The 15,181-nt window shown below is 48.5% G+C and overlaps 2 protein-coding genes across 2 annotated transcripts; both read left to right on the top strand.

Moving 5' to 3' along the window:
* Positions 1-1,365: 1,365 nt before the first annotated feature.
* On the top strand, positions 1,366-4,258 carry LOC137806877 (uncharacterized). The gene is made up of 2 exons (XM_068607224.1): positions 1,366-3,111; positions 3,411-4,258. The coding sequence occupies exons 1-2, from the start codon at positions 1,725-1,727 to the stop codon at positions 3,545-3,547; spliced, it is 1,524 nt and encodes a 507-aa protein (XP_068463325.1). The 5' UTR covers positions 1,366-1,724; the 3' UTR covers positions 3,548-4,258.
* A 9,817-nt stretch (positions 4,259-14,075) lies between these two features.
* On the top strand, positions 14,076-14,681 carry LOC137839355 (uncharacterized). The gene has a single exon (XM_068648474.1). It carries the CDS (start codon positions 14,076-14,078, stop codon positions 14,679-14,681), a length of 606 nt encoding a protein of 201 aa, XP_068504575.1.
* The last annotated feature ends 500 nt before the right edge of the window (positions 14,682-15,181 follow it).

Raw genomic sequence — 15,181 nt, forward strand, 5'->3', positions numbered from 1 at the left:
ACACCTTCATAGCTTCCGCACCACTTTTCTTACATGATTCAAGAAGACCTTCATGAAATGCCATCATTTGGTATCATGAGCTATGGTTCTTCAAGATGAGTTGCTTTTGGTCTTTCATTTTTAGTTCTTCTTTACTTTCATGTTGTTCATCTTATTTTCCATAATTGTCTTGCTGTTTTTTACATTTTAATTTGTTTGGTGTGCTTTGTGGAAGATCCAACCGAAGCACTCTTGTTCAATTGATCTTGAACAAGTTCTTGTGCAATTTGTGATAGGATTCCATACACCTTTGAGTTGCTATTTTCTTTTAGGCTTTTGAGTCTTTATTGCTTTCATTATTTGGTTCATATTATGCTTTGAGTCTTTAATTTTCTGAATCCATACATGTTTTGTCAAGTCATGTTCATCCATATTGTCAACAATTCATAGTAGTCCTTTTATTTGGCTTGATTGTTTCTTGATTTTGGGTCTCTTTAATTGCTTTGAATCTGTTGTTCTTTGATCTTTTGGTGCCTTTTTAATTTTAGTTTGAGTTCATATTGTGTTTAGATGATACACAAATTCTATTTCACAATTTTCCATTGTGTCTAAACTTTGGTATCTTGCTGTTTTTGTTTCCAGTTTTCAGATTCCCCTGTTTTCACCTTCTCTGTTTTGGCTGTTTTGATCCAGAAAAATATTTCCACTCATAGGAAAATTTTGATTCTCTGCAATATGCAAGTTTAAAGTGTTATAGAAAGGACAAAAAAAGAATTAGGTCAAAAGAAGCAACAGAAAAAAAATGATAAATCTTTTAAAATCAGAGTGCAAATCTGAGGCGCTCCAGCTGGCCTAACTGAACACCAAAATTGCAAAATTTATTAAAAAAAAATGGTGCATGCGTTTTGAGTGATTCCAAAGCCAGATTTTAGATAAGATCCTGAATATCTTGCATATCAAATTTCAGAGTCAAATTTTAAAAATACAGCTCAGCATAAATTGGGGAACAAACACGTTTCTGGCCCACAACATTTTCCAGTGGTGCTGTTTTTATTTTATTTGGTCATCTAATCTAGTGCCTTTCTTTAGGAATTCTTTTGTGTGTCAACCTTTAATTGAGTACCTTTTATTTGTTTGCTTTAATTTATTGACTCTCTTTCTAGTTGTCATAATCTAAATCCTTTTGGCGGTACTGTTTTATTCAATTAAATTTGTTTCTTGCTTTTGTTCTTTGACCTCTAATTTGGGTGCTGGAATTTACTCTCTTTTGGTGCTTATGTGAAGGGCAACTTGATTTGGTTAAGGTTTAGTCCCTTGATAGGTTCTGGAAATTGGAGAACTAAGACCATCATTCTAAGGAGAAGACAAAGCCAAGGCCGAAACAAGCATTCTTGAAAAACACTACAAACACTTGGAGGATCAACAAGCAAAGACAACAAGGAAGTGCACTTAGCAAAAAGAGGATCAACAAAGGGAGTTTTTCTTAATTTCCTTACAACTTAATTTGTGTTAATTACCTCTTAATTACGTTTTAGACGGTGAGTGTGTCTTCAAGGGCTCCAAGTGTCCAAGAAGCCTCACCTAGGGCCGACTAGTATAGAATTCTTAATTAAGTTTTTGGGTAAGGCAAAGGCTTGGTATTTAAGTAGTCCTTTGTGACTCACCTCCCTTACCTGGAAAACTACCTTCTTTGACTTTCCTAAGTTTTCTCAAGGTAAAATACTTGTATCCACAAAGCTTTAGCCATGTCTTCTTCTTCTCATTCTACAAAGTCTATTGGAAGTGAATTAAAATCTTTAAAAACTCTTTTGAAAGAAGTTTCACAAACTGTTCAATCAATTGCATATAGACAATTGGAGAGTGAGACTAAACTTAATGTTTTGACTAAAGCAAAGGATGAGAAGTCTCACATTCTAAAAAAATTACCTTCTCATGCATATATCTCTAAAGATCATGATTCTTTTGGGGAGGGAAGCATTAGAGTAAATGATTATTATCAAGCACCCCCTAGAAGACATAGAAGAGATAGAAAAGAACAAGAAAACCCAAGAGAGGTTAGGGTAGAACAACCCCATTTCCATGGAAAAGAAAATATAGAAGCTTGCCTAGATTGGGAAATGAGGGTAGAAAAATTGTTTGCTTCCCATAAAGAAAGAAAGGAAAGAAATATACAAAAGAAGAGAGGGGAAGTCGAAAGGGAAGCTAAAGAAAAAGAAGAAAAAGAAAAGCATGAGAAGACCCTTGAAGAACAAAAGGCGTGGGAGAAGAGTGTTCCTTCCCACAAGGTCATTCAACAAGACCAAAGATTTAAAAATACCTTTGAAAATATGTGTCTTGCTGAACAACCTCAAAGCCTTACCTTTTGTAAAGGAACACTTGCAACCCTAAGTGAAAAAGAAGAGTCTTTAAAAGAAGCTTGCATAGATAAAAATGAAATAGATTATTTCTCATATGTGCTAGGATATCACCAAGTGAATGTCAAGTTTTTTATAAGCATCTACAAAAACAAATTTTTATGTGAAGTAGGGCCTAAAGAAACTTGTCATGTCTTATTGAGACAACCATTGCAAAGTGTACAAATCCTTATAAACAATGGTTGTCACAACGAGACTATCCTTACACATAAGAGAAAGAGTCTTCATGAAGGAGAACTCATGGGACAAATTAGAGTTGATAAAACTCTAGAGCTTTTAAAAGGAAAATTTTTGTCCCCCATGAGAAAAGAAGTTCAAAGACATTACCTTAGGTACAATTCTTGTTTTCAAACTACACCCAAGGCAATGTCTCATGAACTCTATACTCCTTCACCTTTTGCAAATGATCCTTGGGAAGATATAAATTTCATATTAAAACTCCCTAGGACAACAAAAGGTTGTGATTCAATCTTCATGGTTATGGATAAACTCTTCTCTAGAGAAGTCATACATCTTCATGGTTTATCTTCAAGCATAGTGTTGAATAGAGTTCCAAATTTCGCAAACCATGATTTGAGGATTTCCTTTGGAAAACTTGCAACTAAATTGCACACTTTAAATTCTTATCATCCTCAAACGCATGGTCAAAATATATTTGAAAATCTAGCTCTTTCTACTATGCCTAGAATAAACAAGAAGTGCACACACAACTCTAGAGGTGAGCAAACATACCATAAAGTAGTTCACAAAACTACTTATATTTCTACTTTTAAAGTTATGTGTGGGTTCAATCATCTTTCTCCTTTTAAGTTGTTACCATCTTCTATAGGATTTATGCCTAAAGAGAAAGTAACCACAAATGAACCTTTTAAAATACATAAGATGATTAGAGACCACACATAACCATTAAAAGAGAAACTTTGTCCAAGGTTGCCAAAACCAAAAGAAACAAAAATGGCAACCTAGTAAAATTAATTTGCAAACTAACACCTATGCCTTATTTGATTATTTTTATAGGTGGACGTTTGACCCAGGAGGACAAGCTTTGGCGAAGCAAGAGGCTGCTATCCGAGATCAAGTCTGAAGATCTGAGGATAGATCTTCTCAAAGAAGGAGGAGATGATGGACACCATCCAGCCACAACCATCCCCTAGCCATGAAGAAGAAGAAGCAATGGATTTGAGGACAAATCCTTTTCAAGAGGGAGGGGATAATGGAAGAGGCCCAAGCACAAGCCCACATGCAAGCCCACCAAAGGGTAGATTTGGGCCAACCATAGAGTTATGGCCAAGAGGATCCAAGAAGACGTTCTTTTACATGTTCGAATGCCATAAACTCTAGTGTAGAGTAGACTTTAATTTCTTGTCAAAATTAGATAGGAACTTTATTTGTAATTTTCTTAGAATTAATTTTGGCACCTAAAACACCAACCTAGGTAAACTTAGAGTTTCTAAAAAAACATCTAAATTTACCAAGGCCGGTCTAGAAAGCCCATGGAGGGGGTGAGCATAAAAACTAGACACACCCCTCCCCATGTGCTCATTTGTGCACCCATGTGCTTCACATTTACATTTCATTTGGCTAGCATTTGGGTTGCATTATGGTCCTCCTTAGCCTATAAAAGGAGGAGCCTACACCTTGTATTTTCAAGTTTATTGTGAGTAAAGTTATGCTGCCATTTTGTGCCAAGCTTTGCTTCTCCTAGAATTCTAGGCTCTAAACTTCATTTCCTTCACATCTCCTTGGGCTGGCCGAACCTCCCTATAATCATACCTTTCATGCACCTTCAAGATCAACACCACTCTTAGGAGGATCTTGCTCACACACCTTCATAGCTTCCGCACCACTTTTCTTACATGATTCAAGAAGACCTTCATGAAATGCCATCAGAGTTCTTGTCGACCAGGGAAGTTCAGCAGACGTCATGTTCTGGTCGCCATTCAATAAGTTGCGATTATCCCCCGACCTTTTGAGGCCCTACACAGGGTGCCTGTATGGGTTTGCGGACAACCAGGTGGAAGTCCGAGGCTACCAGGAGTTGAGGACTACGTTCACGGACGGAGAGGCCTCGCGTACCGAAAGTATCCGGTACTTGGTCGTGAACGCCAGCTCCGCTTACAACATCTTGTTGGGCAGGCCGGCGTTGAACCAATTGAACGCAGTAGCCTCCACATGCCATATGAAGATGAAGCTATCGGACCTCAGTGGCAAGGTGATAGTCATCAAGTCAGATCAGGAGGAGGCAAGAAAATGCGATGAGAACAGCCTGAAAACGAAGAGAGGCATGTTAATGGTGTACGCGCGTCCGCCGTGTGCAGACACGACGATGATGGAGGCGACGCTCGCTGCGCCGACGCCTAATGAGGCCGTACCTGCGAGGGCGACGCCAGAGACAGATGCACACATGGAGGAAGGCCCTGACGACGCGGTGCCCATGGAAGAGGCGGCGCCCGTCGAGGAGGATAGCAGGGAACAACCGGCGGCTAACGCCGTGGAGAGGGAGATTGGCGGAAAAACATTCAAGTTAGGAAGTTTGCTGAGCCCAGAAGAACAGGAAGGGGTGGCGGAAGTGATTTCGCGCCACCTGGATGCTTTCGCATGGTCCGGCTCGGATATGCCCGATATCGACCCTGATTTCCTGTGTCATCACCTCAGCATGGACGCCACGATCCGCCCCGTGCGCCAAAGAAGGAGAAAATTTAACGAGGAGAGACAGCAGGTGGTAAAGGATGAAACGCATAAGCGGTTGAGTGCTAGCCACATCAGGGAGATTCAATACCTCGAGTGGCTGGCCAACGTCGTCTTGGTGAAAAAGGCAAATGGGAAGTGGAGGATGTGCGTGGACTTCACGGACTTGAATAAGGCGTGCCCGAAGGACTCGTACCCACTGCCCAGCATCGACGCGTTGGTGGATAGTGCATCCGGCAGCAAGGTGTTGAGCTTCCTGGACGCATTCTCAGGGTACAACCAGATCAAGATGCACCCGAGAGATGAGAGTAAAATTGCATTCATGACTGAGACCTGCAGTTACTGTTATAAGGCGATGCCTTTCGGGCTGAAAAACGCGGGCGCCACATACCAAAGGTTAATGGACAAGGTCTTGGCGCCCATGCTAGGGAGGAATGTGTACGCCTATGTAGATGACATGGTGGTGGCGTCGCAGGATAGGGCACAGCACATGGCAGACCTGGAGGAGTTGTTCGTCACAATATCCAAGTACCGCTTCAAGTTAAGCCCTGAGAAGTATGTCTTCAGGGTAGAGGCCGGTAAGTTCTTGGGTTTTATGCTCACAGAGAGGGGGATAGAAGCGAACCCCGACAAATGCGCAGCGATTATCGCCATGCGAAGCCCGACTTCGGTAAAGGAAGTGCAGCAGCTGACAGGGCGGATGGTCGCACTCTCAAGGTTTGTTTCTGCCGGGGGAGAGAAGGGGCACCCATATTTCCAGTGCCTCAAGAGAAATAATCGTTTTGCATGGACTGACGAATGCGAAGCGGCTTTCATTAAGTTAAAAGAGTACCTGGCGACGCCACCGGTCCTCTGCAAACCGGTAACAGGTGTGCCCCTCCGGCTATATTTTGCGGTAACGGAGCGGTCTATCAGCTCTGTGTTAGTCCAGGAACAGGACCAGAGTCAAAAGCCCATCTATTTCGTGAGCAAGGCATTACAAGGCGCTGAGATGAGATACCAGGTGTTGGAGAAGGCAGTGTTAGCAGTGGTGTTTTCAGCCAGGAGGCTCCGTCATTACTTCCACAGCTTTACGGTGGTAGTGATGACAAACCTCCCTATACAGAAGGTGCTGCAGAAGCCTGACGTGGCGGGAAGAATGGTGTGCTGGGCGGTGGAGCTGTCAGAATTCGACATTCAGTACGAGCCTAGAGGATCCATCAAAGGGCAAGTGTACGCAGATTTTATAGCAGAACTCTCGCCCGGAGGTGAGCAAAAGGTGGAAGTGGGCTCGCAGTGGCTGCCGGAAGAGGGTAAGAAGGTCAAAAGAAATGCCGCAAGATATACTCTGGTGGATGGAGTGTTGTTCAGGCACGGTTTCACCCACCCTATCCTAACGTGTGTAAGTGGCGACGAGTGTACCAGGATAATTGCGGAGCTCCACGAAGGCATTTGCGGGAGCCACGTAGGGGGAAGGTCCTTATCCTCCAAGGTGATACGCGCAGGGTTCTTCTGGCCAACAATAAAAGAGGACTGCGCGCGACACGCCCAGCGCTGCAGGCAATGCCAAAAGCACGCTGACTGGCACAAGGCGCCGCTAGAAGAACTGCGATCCATATATAGCCCGTGGCCTTTTCATACATGGGGAATCGACATCCTGGGCCCGTTCCCACTGGCGATAAGGCAGATGAAGTACTTGATCGTTGCCATCGAGTACTTCACCAAGTGGATAGAGGCAGAGCCCGTGGCACAGATTACTGCGCACAAGGTACAGCACATTGTGTGCCGCTTTGGCGTACCTAGGCGCTTGATATCCGATAACGGGACCCAGTTTGCCAGTCAGCAGTTGAGAAATCTGTGCACTGAGATAGGTATCAAGCAAGTGTTCGCGTCAGTCGAACACTTCCAGACCAACGGGCAAGTGGAGTCAGCAAACAGAGTTTTGCTGAGGGGGTTAAAGAGAAGGTTAGAGAAGGCCAAAGGGGCGTGGGCGGAGGAAGTTCCAAGGATCGTATGGGCATACCACACCACGCCCCAATCTTCTACCATGGAGACGCCTTTCAGTTTGGTGTACGGGTCGGACGCGATGATCCCGGTAGAAATACATGAAAGCTCACCACGTTTTCAAAACTTTGTGGTGGAGGAATCCAACGAAGAAAGGCGGGTAAACCTGGATCTACTAGACGAAGCCAGGGAAGAAGCCAGAATAAAAGCTGAAGCGGTGAAGAGAATAGTAGAGCGACAATATAGCTCTAAAGTAAAGCCGCGACAGTTTCAGATTGGCGACCTAGTTATGAGGAAAGCCCACCCATATGAGCTGGAGAATAAGCTGTCTCCCAAGTGGACCGGACCCTTCAGAGTTACCGAGGCTAAGGGCAACGGTTCATACAGCCTAGAGACCTTGGAAGGAGGTCCCATCCCGCGCAGTTGGAATGCAGCCAACCTGAAGTTTTATTTTAGTTGACTTATGTAAAGCAGCTATGTAACAGTCTTGTTAAAGGGGACACTCTTTTTCCCTTTCCGGGGTTTTTTAATGAGGTCACCCAAATAAAAGAAGAAAAGAAAACAAGTTTGAGAAAAACTGTGCCTTGGTTCTCAGTCTTTATTTTTCTCCGTTTGAAGTAGCGTGAGGCGTCGCTAGTAAAGGGGCGTCGCCAAGAAAGAAGGCGCCGCCAAGAAAGAAGGCATCGCCAAGAAAGAAAGCGCCGCCAAGAAAGAAGGCGTCGCCAAGAAAGAAGGCGTCGCCAAGAAAGAAGGCGTCGCCAAGAAGAAGGCGTCGCCAAGAAGAAAGGCGTCGCCAAGAAGAAAGGTGTCGCCTGAGTGCAGGCGCCGCTAAGAAACATGACGGAGGAAAAGCGCACAATACGTGAGACGTACGCAAAGTAAAACGGCGTTACAAAAACCAAGTATGGTATAGTAAAGTTGATATTACAAGCAGTGTTCGATACAAATGGGAGTAATGCGAATAGGGCAGACATTACAACTCATACAAAGCACGAGAATAACCACTCTTCAGTGGCCGTCGGAGTCAGCACGGGAAGAAGACGAAGCCCCGCTCTTAGTCCGCAGAGCTCGAGTAAGTCGCGTCCTCTGCTCTTGGTTTATTTTCGATCCTGCACCAAGGAAGATGAACGTGTCAGAGACGCCGTGTAGCAAAACACACCCAGATAGAGAACGATAAAGGCGGAAGTTTCTAGGGCAATAACTCATACCTATATACTTCTCGAGAGTTCCAGCGTTGAACTCCAAACTGATCAAGGTGGCGGAGTCAAAACCTCCCGCCTCAGCGAGAATCCGGCAAACCACCTGGTCATTCGGGGCAAGCTTCTTGAAGGGTTTGGATTTGAGGGCCCTCGTCTCCCTCACCCAGTACAGTGGAAAACCATCCAGGGCGGAGGGAACGAGATCAGAACAGCAGACCTTGAAGAACCGGCCTTTCCACCCAGTAAAGGAGGTCTGGAAAGGGGTCAGGAGAACTCTGCCAGGAACGTTACTGAGAGTTACCCAGAGGTTGTGCCTTTGCCTCTTCACCTCAAAGAAGTGAAGAAAGAGGTCAACCGAGGGTGCACCACCCAGAAACCCGAAAAGGATGTCAAAGGCCTTGACAAAAGCCCAGCTGTTGGGGTATAACTGGGCCGGAGCGGCATTGATCTCCGTCAGCAGTTCCTTCTCAAACTTGGAGAAAGGCAGGCGTACGCCGATGGTTTTGAAAACCACCTGATAGAAGTAAAAGAAGGGGACCCCGTCGTTGGCCCGTTCATCTCCGCATACTGGCTCCCCTAGAGTGCAAGGGAGCACAGCAATGTCGTCGTCATGCCTCCTCGCGAAGGCACGGTGATTATAGGAGCATGAATCCCCTTTGTGTTCCCTTATGGCCCTGGTGGAGAGTAAGCAGGAGCATTCGTCAAGAAGCTCCCTCGAAGCCCAAGGATACAGGTCCTTGGGGTTGACCCTGGGGGGAGTAGCACGAGAAGACATTCTTGAACAGAATCAGGGAGGTTTGAAGTTTTGGCAAGGGTAAAACGCTGGTGGGAACGAACACTGGAAGAACTCTTCGCGAGAGGAGAAAAGGTGCAGGTAGGTTACGAAAGGCGCAGAAATGACGAGGGCAGTTTCAAAGTTTTGAAGAATTAAATATTGCAGTTAGAGCGCTAAACGACGCGAATGGATGCACCGCACGATCGAGCCACGTGGCAGAAGATGGAAGGATGGCCCTGGCACCACTGGTTAAACTCAGAAAACGTCGTATCGATAGAATGCGCTGTCGAGAGTGGGTCAGGGGCACAGTAGGAGTCAGGACCAAGTCGAATGACTGAACGTCCCATCAGCCATACAAGAAGCGCCACGTGGATGGCACAGGCGAAACCTTGAGCTCTTCGCTGTCCTCAGGCGTCGACCAGGGCCAAGGTCAAAGTCAATGCCAAGGTAAAGATGACGCCCATGGCGACGCCAGCATGAGACGCCCGAGGCATCGCCAGCATGAGATGTTGCAGGTGTCGGCAACCCAAATATCAGCAGTGCCGCCTCCCCGATACCCACAGGTAGGAAAGACTGTGGAGGGAGACGAAATCGAAGAAAGCAAAGCTAGTTAGCGACGTTGCCTCCCCGATACCCACAGGTAGGAAAGACTGTGGAGGGAGACGAGATCGCCAAACGCCAGCGAATCACTGGCAGGGTTGTTCCCCGATACCTATGGGAAGGAAAGACCATGGAGGGAACGACCCCCCTCCCCCCAGAGCACTCGGCGTTTTAGACACCCGGGGACGATACGGCGCTGCTGTAGCAGGCCTCTCCTTAGGCGTGGGCGCCGGGCACTAAGAATCAAGGGACGGATCGCTTTGGTGTTAGAGACACCCCGTGGACGATACGGCCCCGTTAGGCAAGCCTCTCCATGGGCGTGGGCATCGACGCGTGACCTTAAACGGGTATAGTACAGGAAAAACAACCGAAGCACGCGAAGGCAAAGGACGAAAGTAAAAGCACACAGGCGGAATTCTATATCGCAATGGCACGAGAGTAATCATGCAAAAAACCCAGAGTTGTAACGAGAGTGCAGACGATTCAAAGAATTACAAGTTTATCAAAGAAGGTTAAAACAAGTGTAAAGGAATGAACTGATGATCGAGGGTGGCGGTTCAATCGTCCATCTCCAGGGGCACGACTTTTCCATCAACAATGTGGTGAGTGGAATCGCAGTTGGAAATGTCGATCCCCGGATTCATGCAGACAGCTTGGGCCAGAGCCTCCTGGAATCCCTCCTCGAAAGTGCCCGCCATGTCCTAGATGAGGGTCTGTTTGTCCTTCTCTAGCTTCTCAATGGTGGCGTCCCCCGAGGCCACTTGTTTCTCCAAACTTTCCTTCTCCACGCGGAGTCGGCTGACTTCGACCTGCAGTTTGTCGTAGTCAGCCTGGAGACAGCCCATAGTCTTGGCCTGGGTAGCCATCTCCCCCTCCGCATGCGCCAGTCTGTCAGCCTGCTCGCTACACCGGCTCTTCAAGACCTTTTGGACTTCGTCGTAAGCTTCAACCATGCCCTGGAGGCCTGTGACTTGGACTTGAAGAGTGACTTCCCGAGTGTAGGAGTCCACCTGCAGCTCCGCCGCCTCTGCTAGTTGTTTCTCAGCTTCTGCTTTGGCCTCTTGTGCCTGCTTCAGGGTGGTCTGGTAAGTTTCGTTTTGGCGTCCCAGAACCTTTCTTTCCTCCTCCAGGGCAGCAACCCTAGTTTCCAAGGCCTGGAGGGTATGGGTTTGCAAAGCAACGTTTCTGGCCTGGGCGCGCCATTCAAGGGCCACCGCCAAGAAGGCCCCCAAGTAGAAAGGCATGCCCTCCTTCCTGTCGGAGCCCTCTGGCATTGTTCCACCACTGAAGCCCCTCATCAGATGCATAATTGGAGGAGGGATGGCGATAAAATCAGGGGCGGCAGCGACGGGGGCAGGAGAAGCAGAGACCTCTGCCGGTGGCGGGGGAGGAGCAGACTCGGCGCCTTCGCCTATATCCTCTTGGACGGTTGTGGGGGGAAAGGAAGTAGCACTGGGAGGGTTGTCCCTGAAAGAATCCTCTCCCTGGGGCGACGCCGCCGGTAGGAGGGGAACCCTTGCAGATTTCCTCCTCTTGAAGGGTGCCACGCCATCTGAGTCCTCATCGTCGGATATGATCTCCAAGACCCGTTTCCCTTTGTCGGGGGGGGGTTGGGGCCGGCGATGAGGCCACGGCAAGAGGAACGGCGGCGATGGGCAGAGGAGAGCCGGGAGTCTGAAATGCCTCAGGGCTATCTGGGGATGGTGAAGATAAGCCTAGTGGAGCTTCAGTAGGGGTCGATGGTGGCAGAGGCAGGGTTGATGGGGGGTTCAAGTCAGCAGCAGGGGCGGAGGAGGCGCCCGCTTTGGCAGCACGAGCCTCCTTCATCGCTTTCGCCAGCATCATCCTTTTGGAGGCGTCCATCACCGATCCTACATCCAGATAAACCAAGCAGCAGGAATTAAAGCCAAAGCAACCATACAAAACCACAAAGTGCGTAGATGCGTGAGACGTAAGTCATAGGGTACTATGGAAGACAGGTGGAAGAGGCTGGGAAACAAACATTCGGTAGTAAGGTGCTGACAACAAAAGAGGATGAGGGAAGAGTCTCCTTACCAAAGTATGTAGTCAGGGCGTGAGCGTTGTACTCGCTCGCGACAAGCTTCAACGTATCAAAGACGATCCCCAGCCCAACCAAGGCCTTGCTTACCTCCCTGTCAGCAGGGGATAGCTCATCCAGGGTTTTGGCCCTGAGCAGCTTAGGACGTTCCTTCCAATACAGGGGGAAGCCATCTAAGGCTGTGGGGTCGTGCTTGGCGCTGCACACCCTAAAGAATTTTCCTTTCCAGTTTTTATAAGAGTTTTGGAAGAGGGAGAGGAGGATCTTGCCCACGATCCCGGAAAAGCTTACCCAAAAGCTTTTCCCCTGCTTCTTCACTTCGAAGAAATGCAAGAAAACGTCCACGGAGGGAAGGATGCTCAGGTGCCCGCAGAGAATTTGAAAACCCCTTACAAATGCCCAGCTGTTGGGGTGAAGCTGGCCGGGGGCTGTATTGATCTCGGTGAGGAGTTCCCTCTCAAAGGGGGTAAATGGGAGACGCACCCCTACGCGTTTAAACACCGTCTGGTACATAAAGAAGAAAGGGTTCCCCTTTCTAGGTCTGTCATCCACGCAGACAGGTTCCCCAGGCCTGCTGGGACGGACAGATATGTGCGCGTCGTTAGTGCGGAAGAAGGCGTTAAAGTTGTACAAGTGGGGATCCCCACGATGAGCTTCCAGGTCCTGGAAGGTAGTCAGGCTGGTACACTTGTCCAAGAGCTCATCGGGGGCCCATGGGTAGAAGGCTTTGTAGTTGGACTTGGGGGTCTTGGGGGAGGAATCAGACTTCGCGTTCGTGCGCGTCATGGTGTGAATAAATAACTGGAGAAAGAAGAAAGGAAAAAGGTTTTTAACAAGTGATGCCAAGATAGGAAAGGGAGTGAACCCCAGAAAATGCCACCCACGCGAGAAAACCCAGAAAGAAGGAGAAGGGAACAGAGAAGAAAGGAGAAGCAGAAGAACGCAGTAGTGCATAAATGTAAACAGTCCCAGGCAGTTCAATAAACCATGCAATGCGACAAAAGAGAAGAGTCGTGAATAGGCAAAAATCATACCTTTGCTGTCAAAGTGAGGGAGGAAGGAGAGCACGGGGGAAAGAGCAGAAGTTGAAGAGAAAAGGTTTGAAGGCGATGAACAGTGCAGAGACGCAGAGGGAATGGATGTAACAGTGGGGTGAGCGCGGGGTTTGGGGTAACTTGAACGTTACATTCGCAACCCAAGAGGCGCTAATCAGGAGCCGTGAGATCGTGCCGCGTGTCAAAGGATTAAGCGCCCCAGGGGAGCGCAAAAGACTCCAGAGGCTGGCCGCGTGATGAGCCACGTGGCGCACGATTAAGCGTAGCCCCAAAGGGCATTATTTTCCCCGCTTCAGAGGATGTCCAATCAGCCATTAAGACCGCCCCTATGGTTCAGAGAGTGTCACGTCAATAATTCGAGAATTGTTGAGTCAGCAGGGAATGACACGTCATCAGGGTGGCACGTGGACGGAGTGGGCGAGGCCTTAGTCTTTGCGCTGAAGACAAGTCTTCAGCTTAAGACTGGGGGGCTTGTGTACCGTCCCGTATCTGGGCGTTGACAAAGTCAAGGTCAAAGTCAACGCCTGGAGTCAAAGTCAACACAAGGCGTCGCCTAGGTGAAGAGACGCCAAGTGCCAGCATCGCCAGGAGGACGCGTCGCCAAGGCAAGGCGTCGCCTAGGTGGAGGCGTCGCCCAACCAGGGCGTCGCCAAGATCAAATATCATTAAGTCAAGGCATTCACAGTGCGGTTCCCCGATACCCATGGGTAGGAAAGACCATGGAGGGAGCGACGCCGTGGGAAGGCCTCAGGTCCCGATAATCCGGGGTAGTGATAAAGAGAAGGAAAAGGTGGCTTCAAGGCCATAGTGATAGCACCAGTGTAGGGCAGCCTGACTCGTGAAGTACCCCTGCCGCCCCAGAGACGCCTTTGGGACAGATACGACTCAAGGGGAGGGTCACGCCCAGGGTAGCCAGGCGCAGGGTACGAGAGGAAGGCAGATACGCTCTCAAAGTGAGAGACTAGATGATTGGGGGCATGAGTTGGCACCCAAAAAAGTCACCCCTTGCGCAGTAGCACTCCCAAGCAGGAGGGCTCACACGTAGAAACGTCCCCAGATGGGATCATGGCGCTGTGAGGCCCTCCACGTGTATGACAGCCAGTTCAGAATAGAAACACCATTTAGTCAGGTACCAGGTAATTAAAGTTATTTAATACAGTTTCTGTTTCGAGCGTTTAAGGTACTATAAAGACTCCCAAACGTTTCAACGTCTTAAATGCGCTACGTTTTCTAAGTAGACGCACTAATTAAGTGCGTTACGTTTTATGATTAAAAGCGCTTTAAGGCGCTTTAAATGCTTGGGTAGTTTAAATAGCGCTGAGAATGTTGGAAACAGGGTTCGGACTTTTCCAGGGTGCCAAGATGATTGGCTCTTCTTCTTCCACCACCGAGCCCATCGCAGCTCCTCCTCTCTCGGTCGCGCCAACTGAAGGCCCCGAGCCTGTGAGGAAAAGAAGAAGGCTAGCGAAGGCCTTTCCTTTGTCTGCTACAGCTGCTGCTCCTACCCCCTCAACCGAAGAGGAGAGTTCTGGCTCTCCTCTTGTACACCGCAAGAGGAAACTTCCAGAGGTTGGGGGGGCTTCATCCCTTCAGCCTGGGGAGATTGAAGTGGTGGAGATAGAGGAAGGTTCAGCCTCGCCCCCTTCTACTCAACCTGCCCCAGCGCCAACATCCTTCCCCTCTCCCCAACAACAACCATCCCCAGCTCTTCGATCACCATCTCCAGCTCCCCTTCCATCTCCTCCCCCAGCAGGCCAAGCTCTTGGTCAATCCACTCCACCTGCTAGGGGCGATTCTGCTCACTCGGGAGGTCCCCCGGGACTTCCCGCATCGCCACCACCACCACCAACCTCCACTGCTACTGCTGAAGGTGGTGGGGGCAGCTCGCGACCAAGCGGCTCTAGAGCTACCAATGAGAATTTCAGCTGAGTCATTGCTTTGGTCCGACAGCTCATTCGCAGCCGGGAGCTGATCGAATGGAACGGAGAGGAGGTGGACATGCACCTGGCTAAGCAGATAGTGCTTTCCCTGGAGTTTTCCACCCAGCACCGCAAGCAACTAATCCTGGAGAAAAGGATCAAGGAGCTTGAGCATGACAAGGAGTCACTGCAAAGTGACTTTGAGGCTGCCCAAGGGTCCGTAGATCTGATGAGGGGTATGATGGAAAAAGCCAGGGGAGAGTACCTAGCGCAGGTCCAAGAGACCATCAAGACTGAGATCTTGATGGGGCAAGCCGTCAACTCTCTGGACTGCGAGGTGGTGCAACTGCGGAGCAAGGTGATCCACCTGGAGGCCGAGACCTCCTCCCTACGCCAACTGAACTCACAACTATTGGGGGAGCTCGAGTCTACCAGGGAGACGGCCGTTATTGGGGAGAAGAAGCTTGAGGAGGTGGTGAGCAAGCTGTCTGAGGCAAAGGGCCAATTGGA

The sequence above is a fragment of the Phaseolus vulgaris genome, chromosome 3 (genome assembly GCF_000499845.2).
Source record: "Phaseolus vulgaris cultivar G19833 chromosome 3, P. vulgaris v2.0, whole genome shotgun sequence".
Taxonomy (NCBI): domain Eukaryota; kingdom Viridiplantae; phylum Streptophyta; class Magnoliopsida; order Fabales; family Fabaceae; genus Phaseolus; species Phaseolus vulgaris.

Excerpts from the sequence above, each read along its gene's own strand:
- LOC137806877 (XM_068607224.1), top strand. The coding sequence starts at position 1,725 with ATGTCTTCTTCTTCTCATTCTACAAAGTCTATTGGAAGTGAATTAAAA. Across the intron at positions 3,112-3,410 it reads GTGCACACACAACTCTAGAG|GTGGACGTTTGACCCAGGAG; the intron begins GTGAGCAAACAT and ends TTATTTTTATAG.
- LOC137839355 (XM_068648474.1), top strand. The coding sequence starts at position 14,076 with ATGTTGGAAACAGGGTTCGGACTTTTCCAGGGTGCCAAGATGATTGGC.